Raw genomic sequence first — 15,526 nt, forward strand, 5'->3', positions numbered from 1 at the left:
AAAAGTACTTTGGAAACTGTTTCCAAGGTCTTGTACTTACTTAAATGCAGCTTCCCTGAACCTCAGAATCTTCATCTATAAAACAGTAGGCTCATGGCATGTAGCACTTAGCATATAGTTTGTGAGTAGAGAGATTTGTGATCACTGTCATCATTCATTATTAAACCCAGTTGCCTGTAGTTGCAGCAAACATGATTCAAACGGGCTTAAACAATAAGGAAGGTTATTGGTTCATGAAACCTGTAACTGAGGAGCAGGATAGACTTCAGGGTCAGTTCAAACCTGTGGCTCAATGTTGTCATCAAGGACTCAGATTCCTCTTGTCTTTCCATCCTGCCATCCATAGGGTAACCTCATTCCAAGGCTTTAGGATTGGGGCTCCAATCTTTCTCACTCACATTCCAAGGAGAGAGAGAGAAAGAGCGATATTAAGAGTTAGAATATAACTGGGCTGTCTTAGGGGATCCAGGAATCTCCTCAGCAAACCTTCCTCTCCACTCAAGTTAGCCCAGGTGCCCAGTTTTGAACCAATCACTGATGACTTAGATCAAAGTTTCTCAACCCTGCACCATTGACATTTTGGGCTGGCTAATTCTTTGTTGCTGAAGGGCTGTCACTGTAGCACTCTGACATCTACCCACTAGCACCCATCCCCCAGTTGTGGCAACCAAAAATGTCTTCAAACATTGCTGGAAGTCCCAGTAGGGCAAAATCTCCTTTGATTGAGAATTGACTTAGACACATCAAAGTTTCACTCTCAGAACCAGGGATGGGGTCAGCTCCCCACAAACACATTGCTGAGTTGGGGAGAAGCAGATAGCCACTGAAAATCTGGGCAGTAATAGGAAGTAGAGAAATGGATGCTTCAAAGGCAACACAAATGTCTACTACAATTCCTCCGGCCTGGAAAATCCCTGGGTCTTTGTTGCAAATGCCTCTGAGGGGGGCAGCACTTACAACGTGAAGTTTTACTGATGCATTGGCCAATGGAGGAGGCTAAAAAAATTAAGCTTGCTAAAAATACAACAGAGAGGACTGGGGTGAGGACTAAGGAGGCAGGGATGCTCAAACATTGGGGAAAGAGACAGAAAGGAAAATTTGAAACTGATAGAAGCCAACTTCTATTACAATCCTGAATATCCTTGGCCAACTGTGGCCGAGGTTACAAATTGGGACTTCAGACACAATATCCAGTTGGTAGACATGTTTTATTTGACCCACACAGTGTTGGACTGCACAGTTTCTCAAACATTTTTTAACTTGATTGCAAGATTTTAAATTGAGAGATTTAACATAAAAATCCAGATTTCTGACTGTTCTTTCAAAACTAGAAGATCTTCCACCACTGGACTTTTTATCCTTGGAGAGTAACAGTCAATGACTTGCTGGGTAACCCTTGCCTTCTTTAGACAGGGCCTGAGCTTTGCAACCCACCATCCTATAGTCACCCCTATACTTTGGTGGGATATATTTGTTAGAATAGGCTAAATTGATGTAACAAATAGGCCCAAAAATATAGTGGCTCAAATGCAATCGAAGTTTATTCCTCTCTCACTTAACAGTCCATGGCAGATGTTCCAGGTCTATGAGCAGCCCTCCTCTAAGTGATGATTCGGGGATCCAGGATTCTTCCTTCTTGGAACTCTACCACCCCTAGGGCTCCCATCACCCTCTGCATCCAGCTGATAGTGTTAGAGGAGACAAACCTGCTTCACCCTAAAGTGGCACATATCACATCCACTCACACCCCATTGGCGAGAACTAGTCAAATGGCCACATCAAGCCCCAAGGAAGGTTGAAAGATCCAGTCCTAGCTGGGCCAACTCTTCCCAGCCACAACTCTGTTATTGTGGAACGTCAGAACAGATTTTGATGGACAGCAAGTCGTCTCTACCTTACATGACAATAGTGGGGAGACCTCTTCAGCATTTAAATCACAGACACCCTTGAGGTTCCCTTAGCCCCGTAGTTAATATTCAGGAGATTCTGGGACTTTAACAAATTCTATCAGTTTCTTCCAGGTATGGATAAATTGAAGGACATCATCTCCTTTGGCTGGCATATCTACAGACAATGTGAAGAGATGAAATACTGCCAGAAACAGTGTGAGCGTCTAAAGGACCGTGTCCGCCACCTGCTGGAGTGTCTACAAACGCTTCAGAACAAAGGAGAGACAAACCTGCCCCCCGAGATCACCAACACCGTGGACCGTTTCCAGGCTGTCCTACAGGCTGCTAAGAAGAAGATAGATAAGTATAGCAATAAATCCAATATCCGTAAGTTTCTAACAGTAAAGAAGAACGAAAGGCTCTTTGATGACATAAATGAGAATCTGAAATATGTCTGGGAGCAGCTCTCGTTGCAGCTTCAAGCACATCAGTATGTGCATAGTTTAAGCATCAAAACAACAGCTTGCTGGCAAAAAGAAGATCAGCAGGATGCAGAGGAAGATTGGAGAGTCTTCCAAGGACTGAGTGGTAAGGTTTACTTGTGTGTGTGTGTGTGGGGGGGGGTGTAATTGGGGCATTTTAGTCTCATTTTAATTTACCAGGAAGCAGGAAGGATGAAGAGGTTTGAGCAGGTGTTTATTCATGTGACCAAGACCTCCTAACATCGCTGGGCCTAGATATGGTAGAGGCTGGTGAAATCTGGGCAAACCAGAGTGGGAGACAGGGCCTGGGGTGGGAGGGGAATGATACTAATAAGTCTTTTTTGCCTCTCCCTTCTCTCTCTGATGTGATACCTGGAATTCCAGAAGCTAATTCCTTCCAGCCTTTGTGTTTCTAGGACCTTCAGTTAATATGAAAATTACCCAAGAGGAAGAATTAACTGCCACTTAAGGATGGATAAGGATGGATAGGGTCTGAGAAATGCATCAGTAGGCAATTTCATCATTGTGAGAGCATCAGACTTCACTTACACAAACCTAGATGGTCCAGCCTACTGCTCCTAGGCTCCAAGCCTACACAGCGTGTTACTGTACAAAACAACACGAGAGCAAGCACAAGTGAAAATGATGCCATCAAGGGACCAATAAACATGAGATTATGAGGCTGCTCCCGGCCTAACAACATACTGTTTTACAAGCAAACTTAGACAAAAAAAATAAGTAGAAAGAGTACACTCTAAAATAACAACAAAAAGCATAGTATAGTAAAGAAATACACCAGTAACATAGTCATTTCTTATCAAGTATTATGTACTTACATAATTGTATGTGCTATACTTTTATATGACTGGCTGCGCAATAGGCTTATTTATACCAGCATCACCAGACACGTGAGTACTCTGTTGTGCTCTGACATCACTAGGCAATAGAAATTTTTCAGCTCCATTAGAATCTTATGGACCACCGTTGTCTATGCAGTCGGTCATTGACCAAAAAGTCATTATGAGGCATGTATCTACTGTATGCCAGGCACTGTTCTAAGTGTTTGAGATTCAGTGCGGAGCAAAATAGACAAGATGTCTGCCTTCATGGAACATAAAGTCTGCAGATAGAGAGCTAAGTATACAGTTTTCTCTAAAGGCTATGAAAGTCATTAGCAGGGTAATGATACGGAAAGTGATAGTAGGTGCAGAGAGAGTGGTCAGCCTCTCTGACGGGTGACATTTGAATGGAGACCTTGAATAATGAGAAGGAGCAAGCCATATGAAGATGAGGGAGAGGAGCATTCCGGTCAGAGAACGCAGGGAATGCAAAGACCCTGAGATGGGAATAAATGTGGCATGTGCAAGGAACAACCAGAAGGCCAGGGTGGCTTTTGTGTGGTAGGCGAGGCAGAGAGAGTGGTACCAGATGAAAGTGGAGAAGTAGGCCAGAAGATACAGGAGCACAGTTGTGCGGGGCCTTGGAGGCATGATAACAAATGTAGATTTTATTCTAAGAGTCATAGGAGACCAGTGAAGGGACGCCCTTAAACATGGGCCTGTCATGATTTGATTTGTATTAAAAGAAAGTCACTTGGGCTGCGATGTGGCAAATGGACTGTAGTGGTGTGTATTAGTCAGTTGCTGCACTAGTACTGCATAACAAACCATCCCAAACTCAGAGGCTTAACACACTAGTCACTAATTCTCCTGCTCGTAGATTGGTGGGTCTATTGGAGTTTTTCGGATCTCAAGTGGGCTTGGCTGGGCTTGGCTCCAGGCAGCAGGTCCAATGTGGGTCTGTTTAGCATGTGTTATTCTGGAGCCAAAGCTGCAGGAGCAGTGAGAACCTGAACAACATTCTTCTCATGGCAGAATTGCAAGTAGGCAAGCTCAACGGTGCCAGCACATTTCAAGCCTCTACTTGTATCACATCCACTAGCATCCAAAGTCATATGGCCAAGCCCAACATGAAGGGACAGGGAAGTGCAGTATGTCCTCTGTGAGTCATGGCCAGGGTGTGACTGTATACTGCTACTACATAGGAGTGAAAAATTGGGACCAATAATTCAATATATAGCAGGCGGCAAGAGTGAAAGTGCGAGCCCAGCTAGAAGACCACTTTAGAGACTTGGTAAGAGATGACAGTGGCTTGAACTACAGTGGCCCTTGAACTAGGAGGACTTAGAGAAGGACAAGGCTCTAAGGGGATGACACCTGGGCTAGGTTGGAGTGGGGTATGACAGTGGAGTCAGGGCCACCAGAAACAAATGTTGCCTCTTTATCCCTTTTCAGATCCTGGCGCTATGAATTCCAAACCCTTCCCTCTTGTAAAGATTGTGGGTGGGAGAGAGGAAGTGAAGAGAGGGTGAAGGACATTAGGGATCAACCTTCTGGGTGCTGGAGCCCAGAGGAATAACTGTTTTGCCACCTTGATGTGGAGAACGGTCTCTCCCCATTTAGGTCAGCAGGAGACACTCAGACAGGGCAAACAAGATCTGGAGGAGACCTGTGGGCAAAATGGGTCCTTTTCTGAATAAGAGAAAATGAGGTACCTATAATCCCCCCCAAAAAAAAACACCCTCTGCCAAGGAGGAAGAGAATCAGGAATTGGGCTGGGGCGGTGCGGAGGCTGAGCCAGCTGCAAGGCAGGATCGGCCCCCAGCCTTCCCAATCTTCAGCGCTCATTGGTCCACTTCCTGGTGGAGGTGGGAGCCATGCTGGTACCATCGAGTTGGAGGACAGGATTTACTTTCTGCTCTTGTTCTACATGTTTTAGAAACATTTTCATCAGGTATTACATTTGCAGAGTACAAAATTCAAAAGGTCCACAAAGGGCCCAGTGTGAGAAATAAATCTCCCTGTTACCTTTGACCTCAAGGGACCTGTTTCCTTCCCTAGACACAATCTCTCTTACCAGTTTTTTCTTGAATAAAACTTCCAGAGACGTAAGTATAAGTATTTTTTTGTCATTGTTACACAATCAGTAGCATCCTAAACACACTGTTCTGCTTCTTGCTTTTCTCATTAAATAATCTTGAATATTCTTCCACAGAAATTTCCATAGAGTTGTCTAGTATTCCTTGGTATGCGTGGACCAGGTATATTTAAGCAGCTCGCTATTGATGGAGATTTAAGTTGTGTCCAATTTTTCACAATTGTAAATAGTCCCACCTTTTTGTATATTTGTGTATATTTCAGGATATGTTTTGGAACAATTCGTAGAAACGGAATTATTGGGTCTAATTGCTGGGTCAAAGAGTACGGGCATTTTAAATTTGATAGAGATTGCCAGCTTGCACTCCACAGAGGTTATACAAATATCACTCCTTCCAATAATATATGAGATTGTTTTTCCATACTTTTCTCCATAAACGATTTTCCTGGTTTTAGCACGGAAGGTCCCGTGTCCCCAGAACTACTCAGTCCTGGGAAAACAGGAATGGTTGGCCACCCTATATAGTTTTATCATTTTTAAAATGTATTTCTGAGTATATAAAAAAGGATAGATTCGACTGTGCTATGGTTAAAAAACAGACAAACAAGCAAACTCAGTGTCTTAAAGAAACAAAGTTTATTTCTTATTCAGGCAAAGTTCAGGGGACTCCCCAAGGTAGTTGTCCTCTTTCCAGGAACTTCCAGTGTTATGGCACTTTCCTGTTGACTCCAACTTCCCTGACTTCTCTTTCGCTTCATGTCTAGGTCAAAGCAAGTCACAGGGCCATGCTTCAAGGCACTTCCTGTGTGCTCAGAAGTAGAAAGCTGAATATTCATGAGCAGTAGTAATTCCCTCTGCAATGAATATGATAGATAGAAAAAATGGGATCTTGGTGTGCTTTTAATTAGTATTTCTATTTTTTGATTATTTGCTGCTCTTTTTCCTGCAGGAAGTGAGGAAAGTAAGGAAGTTCTACTGAAGCAATTGCAAATCATGGAACAAATCATCAAAATCGTGAAGCGCTGTGAGTTATCATGTGTCTTGTTGCTTCTGACTGCCCCCAAACTAGACGTCATTTGTTTACTAGGAACTCCAACCTGCCCCCCTCCCACCTTTGTCCATTTTCTGGGCTGGGTGGCTGACAGCAGCCCCCAGGTTTGGGGATGTGCTCATGACTATCCAGGCTTCTGTCCACGGAGTAGCATTTAAAGGGTACTTCTTGACCAGCAAGATATCTTCTAGCACCTGTCAAAGTGATGAAAACTTCCTCTAGGTAGCATCAAAGCATCAATTTGCTGAATTTCCAAAAAGAAATTCAAATCAAATTAAAAATACTCATTCATCACTCACTTGACAAATCTGTGAGTATCTGCATTGTGCCAGAGTCCATGCGTAGAGGAAAGTAAGCTGCAGAGAAAGACCTTGCCTTCCAGGAGCTCACAGCCATGGGGTAGAAGAAGGGAGAGGAAAGAGAGACATGTGAGCATGGCAATGGATTCACTGAGCTTGAACTCTGTATCTACTAGCACTGAAATGACCAGACAAGATGCTAAATGTTCAAGTGCCAAGCTGCGTGTCCATAGGAGTAGGGAGAACTCCAATATGAGAGAGAAGCATGGGAATCGAGGTTTCGGCTGGAGAGACAGACAAGATTTGAAGAGGAGGGGAAGGAAGTTCTGTTAACCCTCCAGCTCTGTCTCTACTGGTCATTCGGAGGCACTGGAACCTCTCCCCCAGGCTGAGTCAATCAGAAGCTCCAGCCAGGACCAGCTTTGCTTCATGGCGGAGGGCTTCCCACTCACATATTAAACTAAGACGTCTCTCCCTTAGGACACCTTCCTCACCTCATTGACTCTTCCATTTTTTTTCATTGACTCTTTATTTCCTTCTCTCTCTCCTGTGGTCAGCCTTACAGAAATCCGTGAAGACGATCCCAGAATATCAAATCAAGGAGATAAAGAAGGAGGAGCTTTCAGAACCTGATTGGGTCCTGCTAAGGAAAAATGAATTCAGCACACTTTATAAAGGAAAATACCACCAATCTTCAGTGGCCATAAAAGTATTCAATAACCCCCAGACCGTAAGCACTGGGTAAGTCGTTTTGTATAGTTCTCTATATATCATTTCACTTCCTCTCTGTAACTCCCCAAGGAGAGAGGCATATTGTCTCCATTTTAAAGTGGGGGAAACATGGGCCTCAAAGGGTATGACTTGCCCTCCACTCTAGGCTTAGACACATATCTTCTAACCTCAATTCTAGAAACTTCTCTCTTTATTCATGTATTTAGATATTTTAAAAATTGTATTCCTTTCAGTTCCCTATCACCTCCACAGACAATAAAGTGTGTTTTGTTTGAATGAGTGCTTGCAAAATGTATGTTGTTATACGCATGCACATTTTTAATTTTCACAAATGATAGTATTATATGTCTGTTGCCTACTTTTCTTACCCTTTTCACTCAACATCATAGAACATGTCTTGCACTTATAGCCCTTTCCTTCTGACTGCTGTCTGTGGTGTACATCCACATTTTACCTATTTTTCCAGGGATGGAACTCAATCTAATATTTCCAACTTTCTCCCACCAACAATGCCGCCGCCCTAAGAATCCCTTTGTGGATCTGTATGAGAGTTTCTTGGGGCTGTATTGCTAGGAGAGGAATTGATGGGTTGAAGGAAATACATGTATGAAATTCACTAAGTTCTACCAGATAACTCTTCAGAATGGCTTGTATATGCCTGTACTCCCTCCAGCAATGTGTGACAGCTCTATAGTTACGTATTTCCCTTGGTATTAGCCAGCTTTCTAATGTTTTCATCCTTTAGGTCAGGGGTGTCCAAACTTTTTTCAACCTTTTTTACCAAGGGCCATAGGCGGTAAAATACACAAAGAGCCAGGCCACTCACTTGAGGTGGAGTATGTATTGCCTCACCTGGTTTATTTAAGTAAACTAAATGTATTTTTGGAATTTGCTGCGGGCCAATTAACAATGGATTGCGGGCCAGTTGGCCCGTGGGATTGCCCTGCTTTAGGTTATAAAGTAACACCTGATAGTTATTTTAATTTACATTTCTGTTTCCTAATGAATTTGAACATTTATTCCTATGACTTTTAGCTATTTGGGTTTCCTCTTCACTGTATTGTCTGTTCATATCCTCTGCCCTTTGTTCTGTCCCAGTTTCTGTTTTTGTTTTGTTGGTTTGTAGAAGATCCTTGTATATTGTGGAAATTAATTGTTTCTCAGGTTTGTGATGAAAGGTCTTTTTTCATCACATTTTCTATAATTTTGTCCATAGTGTCCATCGCCAGACATCTTAAATTTTGATGTAATGAAATTCACCCAAATTTTACATTATTATTTGTGCTCTTGAGGGCCCTTCTACACCCCTAGAAGGCAAAGTTATTCTAGATTTTCTTCTATTAACTTCATAGTTTTATTTTCCACATTTAGGCTTTAATTCCTCTTGTAACCCACCTTTGGTTGTAATACCATGTAGGGCCTAGTTTTATTTTTATCCTCAGACTGAGTCCATTTTTTCTACACTGTCTATTGACTGTTTTTCCCATTGATCTGACTCTGATCTCTCTAATCTGTTCCGCTGGTCCATTTGTCTGCCTTTGCACTGATGTATTTTGTTTTGTTTTTTATTATGACTTTGTAGTAATTCTCAATAGTAGTAAGGCATCTCCCTCCTCTTGACTCTTAGTTCTCAGGCTGACTCAGCTAAATAAATATCAGAGGAAGATTTATCACATTCCTCAACATATACATTGAGATTTGGATTAGGATAACATTTTTTTAAACAACTTTATTGAAATATCATTTACATACCCTAAGATGCTCCCATTAAAATGTATAATTTAATGGCTTTTAATATATTTACAAAGTTGTGCAACCGTTGCCACAATATGATTTTTAGAACATTTTCATCATCCCAGAAATAAACCCTATAGCCAGTCACTCCCCATACGTTCCCACCCCCACCATCTCTAGCCCTAGGCAACTACTAATCTACTTTCTGTCTCTATGGATTTATGTGTTCTGGACATTTCATATAAATGGAATAATACAATATACGGCCTTTTGTGTCTGGCTCCTTTCACTTAGTATGATATTTATTTTCAAGGTTATATTTATTTTCTATGTTGTAGCATGTATTATACATGCTAATTCTGCTGCCAAATACATCTGAGGGGCTCCAGGAACTGTCATCCATGGCCAAGCTCATCACAGCAGCTATTCTCACCCTAAGAGATGCTGACAATCCCTCATGCCCCACACAGACACAGACGGTCACCACACTAAATGTTCTCAGAGGGAACTTCCAATCCTGAAATCCTAATTGTCCCTTTTATCCTCATAGAAAGGTGAGGCAAATTTTCAATAATGAGATCAGAACCATGAAGAAATTTGATTCTCCCAACATCCTGCGTATGTTTGGGATTTGCATTGATGAAACTGGTAAGGAGTGCTTCTGGGTTTGGTCCTTCTTTTGCTCGTCTGTCATATGGCTTCTGTATTATAATGCATTGCATTTTTAAAGAACAGCTGAACGGTAGAATCCATACAGTGTTATTATTATTATTAATGTTAATTTTTTTACGTCCCAAGGTGCAGGTTTCTATCTTCTTTCCGGAGAGGTGGGCTTGAATTTGGCTTCAGTGCATGGGCTGGTTTGCACGAATGTGGCCACATCTTCTCCTACCAGCCCATTGGGAACCCGGGAGGAGGGTGGGGCATGTTCAGATGTTGCCCTGAGTAATGGGTGTGTTTTGTTGCTATAAAACATTATCAAGCTGACTGACTTGAACAAGGAATCTACCTTTGATCATCATTAGTGTAGATCAAACCTAAACACTAAATTAACCTGTCCCTTTACCAGGAACCTCACATATCAGGTTCTTTTTAATTTTAATTTTTTAATGTGGCTGCATTTTATCTCATAGCATGGCCTCTCTTGCGGGTTATGTTTTTTGTGCTTTTGCCAACAGAGCGGACAGAGCAGCTCCTGTCTTATGCCCTCTGGAAGTTTCTCCACAGCCTCAGGCAACTAAAGGAAAACTTCCAGTGACATTTGTTCTCCTGGGTGGTGGTCGAGGTGGCTGACTCACTCTGTGTGTGGGTTCTTGCATCTCAGGCCCATGACCAGACACCTCCACTTCTGGTCTGAGCTCCCTTCCCCAGCCCCTGAAGTCTGTGTGTTATTCATTCCTTCCATACATATTTACTAATCTCCTTGTGAACACTGTATGAACAAAATAGATCCTGCCTTCTAGAGGCTTCCAGTTGAGTGAAGGAGACATTACTCAAATAACTAAGAGAAAAATAGAATTTTAACATGCCAAATACCGTGGAGAAGAGGTATGGAAACTCTGCGGGTATTTGACCCATTCAAGGAGGAGCAAACTTCGTGAGATGGGGGTGGAGGGTTGAGAGGGCTGGAAATAGCAGAGCCGAGTCTTTCTCATAGAGAAAAGGGGAGATGGGCTGCAGAATCGGACCTCTGAGTGGCGCTGATCTTCATAGTGTTTGACTCCTTTCCATCAGTGACCCCACCTCAGTTCTCTATTGTCATGGAGTACTGTGAGCTCGGGACCCTGAGGGAACTGCTGGATAGACAAAAGGACCTCGGAATCTCTGAGCGTATCATCCTGGTCTTGGGAGCAGCCAAAGGCTTGTACAGGTACCACGTGGGGTGAAAGGGTGCAAGAAGAATGGAATGAGTCTGTCTCCCCTACTGATAATCCCAGAGATGAGGAGGGAACAGGCCGGGAACCCCAGATAATGTCCCCTTCCATACATTATTTTACTATTTGTTCTGATTCTGACCCCTTAGACAGGAGGAGGAAGGGGGGCTTAAGCCAGTGACCACCAGCTCACAGAATTGAGGGTTGAATTTAACGTCCAGGCCACTCCTGTAAGTAAAAATACAAGCTGCCCAGTTCAATTTGAATTTCAGAGAGGCAATTATGATTTTTTTAGTATAAGTATATCCCAAATATTACAAAACATACTTCTACTGAAATTTCAGATGTACAGAATTTCAGATAACAAGTAAAATTTTAGTAGAAGTACGTCCTATGCAATTTTGGGACATACTTATACTAAATAAAAAAAAGTCATTGATTATCTAAGATTCAAAATCAACTGGGTGTCCTGTGTTTTACTTGGCAACTCTCCTCACTCTCACATGCAGTCTAGGGTTTCTTTAACTCAAGTGTCCCCAAAGGCCATTCATTCACAGACCACCTTCATGGCTTTTACCATATCCATGGTTCTGCCAGTGTTATTGTTATCGTTCTTTAAATTAGCTCACTTTTGAAAACCTAAATACAGTGAAAGAACACTTGCTATTACTTTCATAAATCAGACACCAGAATAACTTGCCACAAATAGGTGCCCATAAATAAAACCAAAACCATGTTGTTAAATTCTGTCTGGGCGATACCAAAAGGTTTATAATTCAGACCCATATTTTGTTTGTACAAAGGGGATATTAGCAGGTTTAGAGAGGTAGTAAAGACACCTGACACAAAGCTGAGACTTTCTCTTTGATGTAATCAGAAAGACTGAAACAAATTGAAAGGAGAATAATTTTCTTATGTCATCTTGCATACCACTTATCCCATACTTTTGGAAATACTGCCTTAGCTATTTATTATATATATAATAATTAATAATTAATGTTAACGCCCTACACTAGTGGATTTTGTGAGAAGTAATCTTGGACTGTAGGAGATGCTGTTAGTACCCCATCCAGATGGCCTCTGATCCTTTTTACCAGCTCTGCATACTCATCCCTAACTCAGCATACTTTGCTGCTCACAGCTCACAGCTGCCATCTGCAGAGGAATACCCATGGGCACTGGTGCCCCTTCACGCAGATAGATAGCTAAGTGTCCCTGTCCCTTCCCCTCATCTCATCTCTCCATGGATTGGTACCCATGGGGACGGCATGGGACTCCCCAGCATCATTGTCCCAGTAAGGACTAGCGAGCCTCCTAGAAGTCTGTGTAGAGGTCACTAATGCTCTCTGCCTCTGGTCATGTCAGGGTGCACCACTCAGAAAAACCCGAACTCCACAGAAACATCAGCAGCACAAGCTTCCTGGTAACTGAAGGCTACCACGTGAAGGTGAGTGTGGCCTTCCAGGGGACTCTTGGAGTTCAACTTGTGTGACTGTTTGGGAGAGGGACACCTGTTTCCCAGAAGCGCTGTGCCTACTTGTTCTCTGCCTTAACCTTAGAACTGAAATCAACGCTTTCCCTGCCTGGGCAGCTTTCCGTGTGCCAAGCACAGGACAGACTCAATCCTGCCTGCTGTTGTGATGACCGACTTCCCTCACTGCCAACTTAGCAGGGATGAGCTAAGAGTCATTTCCCCTTAGATGCCTGGACACTGCTTCTATATCCCTCCAGCACCCATCAGGGGGTTTTCTTAGGTCCAACTAGGCATTCAGACTCACAGGACTGTCACAGCACCCACCAGGGGATCTTCTTAGATCCAATTAGGCATTCAGACTCACAGGACTGTCACAGGCCACCCTTGGCATTTGGAGTCACTCAGAAGGGCATCATGCAGGAAATACAGCTTCCCAGCAGGGCAGCAATAAATTCTTCTCTCCAGTGAGGGTCCCCACATCTGTCCCCACAGTCATCCAAGAGATATTCTCTTTGCCCTGCTAGAGAAAGAGGCTCCCCTGAGGTGGGGGTGGGGCCCTCCTACTTGAGAAGCCTCAGAACCCACAAGAGTCAATATTCTCTTATAACTATTCCGCAGGCCTGCCTTCATGCTCCACAAGGGCCATGACAGTTATGCGTCACCACCAATCCCAGCATCCCTTTCTGCTCTTTATAGTCTTCACATCCCCCACCCCCTCATCTGTGGACCCTGTTTGTCAATAGGACTCTCTTGGCTGGAACTTGGGAACCTGCCAGCCGCTGAGTGGAGGCTGCTGAAGATGAGAATGACTTCCCTACTTCACAGTTTATTTGGAATTAGACAATCTCATGGGGATTTCACTCTCAGAAAGAACAAAAAGGAGACCCTCCTAGAGTCTCCACCCACGGTCAGCCCATATTAAAATTGATGCCCAGCCAAAAAAAAAAAAGAAAAAGCAATTTACCAATCAGCAGTCATTTTTTATCATTAGCAATATTATTTAGGAGTGTAGGTGACAGCCTGCCTTTATCAGGGTCACAGGGAAGTGGCGCTAAAACATTACCTGAAGCTCAGGTTCTCATACGGAAGAGGAAAGGGTTTTTTGTTAACTCAGTGTCCACAGTTCCCAAATGCTAAAAGAATATTTTCTTTGTATAGATGACTTTCTTTCTTCCCGCCTTATGAGTATCAGGGACAGCCTTCCAATAACAGGAGACAGGTCTGTTCTGCCTTTCAGGTGCCTTTTCTCCTCGCTGGTGTGACATAAGGGGGCCCAGAGCACCATGTCTACACCACTCATATGCTTTCAGCATTTCGTCTGTGGTAGCTGCCAGATGTCAGAGGCTGTCGGTGTTCAATAAACATGTAATGAAAAGGGGATGTGCCCTCCTAGTGTCTTCTCCTTTTCCTGTGCTTGCCCCTAGATTTGGGTATCTGGCCGAGTTTGGGGCTAGCAGCCCCCTGCACACTGATGGAGTTAATGGAAGGTGGTGCCTAGGGCAAGGAGAATATACGTACACCCCTGTTACTTGGTGCTGTGGCTTCTTCAAGAGCATGGCATGGGCCATGCAGGGTCAGTGGAGTAACTCACCGTTGTCATGTAAAATCCAAAGGAACAGGCTGGCCATCCTATAGGATCAGACAGAACAGAGGGGATGGCCCCATGTCATTTTTTTCATCTGCTTCTGAGAGAAAGCAAGCCATGTGGTGGCTCCATGTACCCCTGTCCACCCTCACTTAGTGAAGTTGGGTCCTCAACTTCACTAAAGCCCTGTATCGAACATAGTAATACTAGAACAACTACAACTTATCAGGCCTTACCGGTGCTTTATAACCGTTACCTCAAGTCATCCTCATTGCCCCATTTTACAGAGAAGAAACCTCTGTGTGTCTCCTGGTCGATGCACTATAATACCAGCCAGGAGAGTAGCCACACAGACAGAAGACACCACTTGAAATCCATCCCAAATGTAAAAGACCTTCCCCTGTTGCACCCCCTGCCCGTCCTCTACTCCCAACCCAAGATCATGCTGTTTCCTTCTGCGTCTAATCCCCCTTTCCATCTAGCTTGCAGGATTTGAGTTGAGCAAAACACAGACTTCCATCAGTCGAGAAACTAAGGGAAAAGCAGCAGAGAGAGTGAGACCCACAGCATACATCTCACCTCAGAAACTGGAAGATGTGTTTCGTAGCTATGACATCAAAGCTGAAATCTACAGGTACATTCATGTTCACACGTGGATTCTCACTCAGATGAACAGGACAGGAAGGCCCAAGTCAAACAGCACATCCAAGGACCATCACAACTCTACTCTGTTGAGTGGAATTCGGTGGTAATCAGAAAATTCACTGAGGTTTCTAGAAATGGTTAGAGGGGCGTGGGAAAAGGAAAACTTGTTATTGTTGTTCAGTTTCTTGGTTTTCTTTTAGCTTTGGAATTGTCCTCTGGGAAATTGCCACTGGGAAGATCCCGTTTGAAGGTAACCAGTTTGCAGGCTGGCTCAGATGGCCCTGAGATCGGGTTCCCTTTCAATAGACTAGAAAGTCCCCCTCAATACTGTCCTGGGTGCTTTGGTCTCCAATGTTGTGGGCGTTGCCTGGGCTGGTCAGTGGGGTCAGTTTTCTTTGATACTCAAATCCCTAGTGCTGATGCCAGCCATCGGCATCCAGACAGATGTGTGTGTGTCGGAGCAATATTTAAAGGTCCCATTCTATTGTTCCCATGGCAGGCTGTAATTCTGAGACGATTTATCAGCTGGTGGCTGTGGACCGGCACCAGGAGCCACTGGGTGAAGATTGCCCTCCTCAGTTGCAGGAGATCATTGATGATTGCCGGGCATATGAGCCTGACAGGCGGCCCTCTGTTAATGGTAGGTCCTTTCTGGTCTAAAGAGGATGAGCCACACCTGTTATTTCACATTTGTGAAACATTTCCTTTGTAGTTCACAAGTAGAGGTGATTTTCCCCTCAGGGGACATTTGGCAATGTCTAAAGAAATGTTTGGTTGTCACAATTCTGGGGAGGTGGGGTGGGGTAGGCTGTGCTACTGGCATC

At 43.7% G+C, this 15,526-nt stretch overlaps 1 protein-coding gene across 6 annotated transcripts in view; it reads left to right on the forward strand.

The window, feature by feature from the left end:
- Positions 1 to 15,526, forward strand: part of LOC109433860 (fatty acid 2-hydroxylase) — a 73,266-nt gene that overhangs the window by 56,076 nt on the left and 1,664 nt on the right. For 4 of the 6 annotated variants that reach the window (XM_074314569.1, XM_019710396.2, XM_019710400.2 and 1 more), the window contains 9 exons: positions 2,022 to 2,477; positions 6,258 to 6,332; positions 7,216 to 7,399; positions 9,675 to 9,772; positions 10,859 to 10,994; positions 12,364 to 12,445; positions 14,540 to 14,691; positions 14,903 to 14,952; positions 15,202 to 15,342. In XM_074314569.1, coding sequence (XP_074170670.1) covers positions 2,022 to 2,477; positions 6,258 to 6,332; positions 7,216 to 7,399; positions 9,675 to 9,772; positions 10,859 to 10,994; positions 12,364 to 12,445; positions 14,540 to 14,691; positions 14,903 to 14,952; positions 15,202 to 15,342 — 1,374 coding nt within the window. Of the gene's footprint in view, positions 1 to 2,011; positions 2,478 to 6,257; positions 6,333 to 7,215; positions 7,400 to 9,674; positions 9,773 to 10,858; positions 10,995 to 12,363; positions 12,446 to 14,539; positions 14,692 to 14,902; positions 14,953 to 15,201; positions 15,343 to 15,526 lie in introns of all 6 variants that reach the window. The other 2 variants (XM_019710420.2, XM_019710403.2) reach the window with 1 other exon arrangement.

Source organism: Rhinolophus sinicus, linkage group LG11, assembly GCF_036562045.2.
Source record: "Rhinolophus sinicus isolate RSC01 linkage group LG11, ASM3656204v1, whole genome shotgun sequence".
NCBI lineage: Eukaryota > Metazoa > Chordata > Mammalia > Chiroptera > Rhinolophidae > Rhinolophus > Rhinolophus sinicus.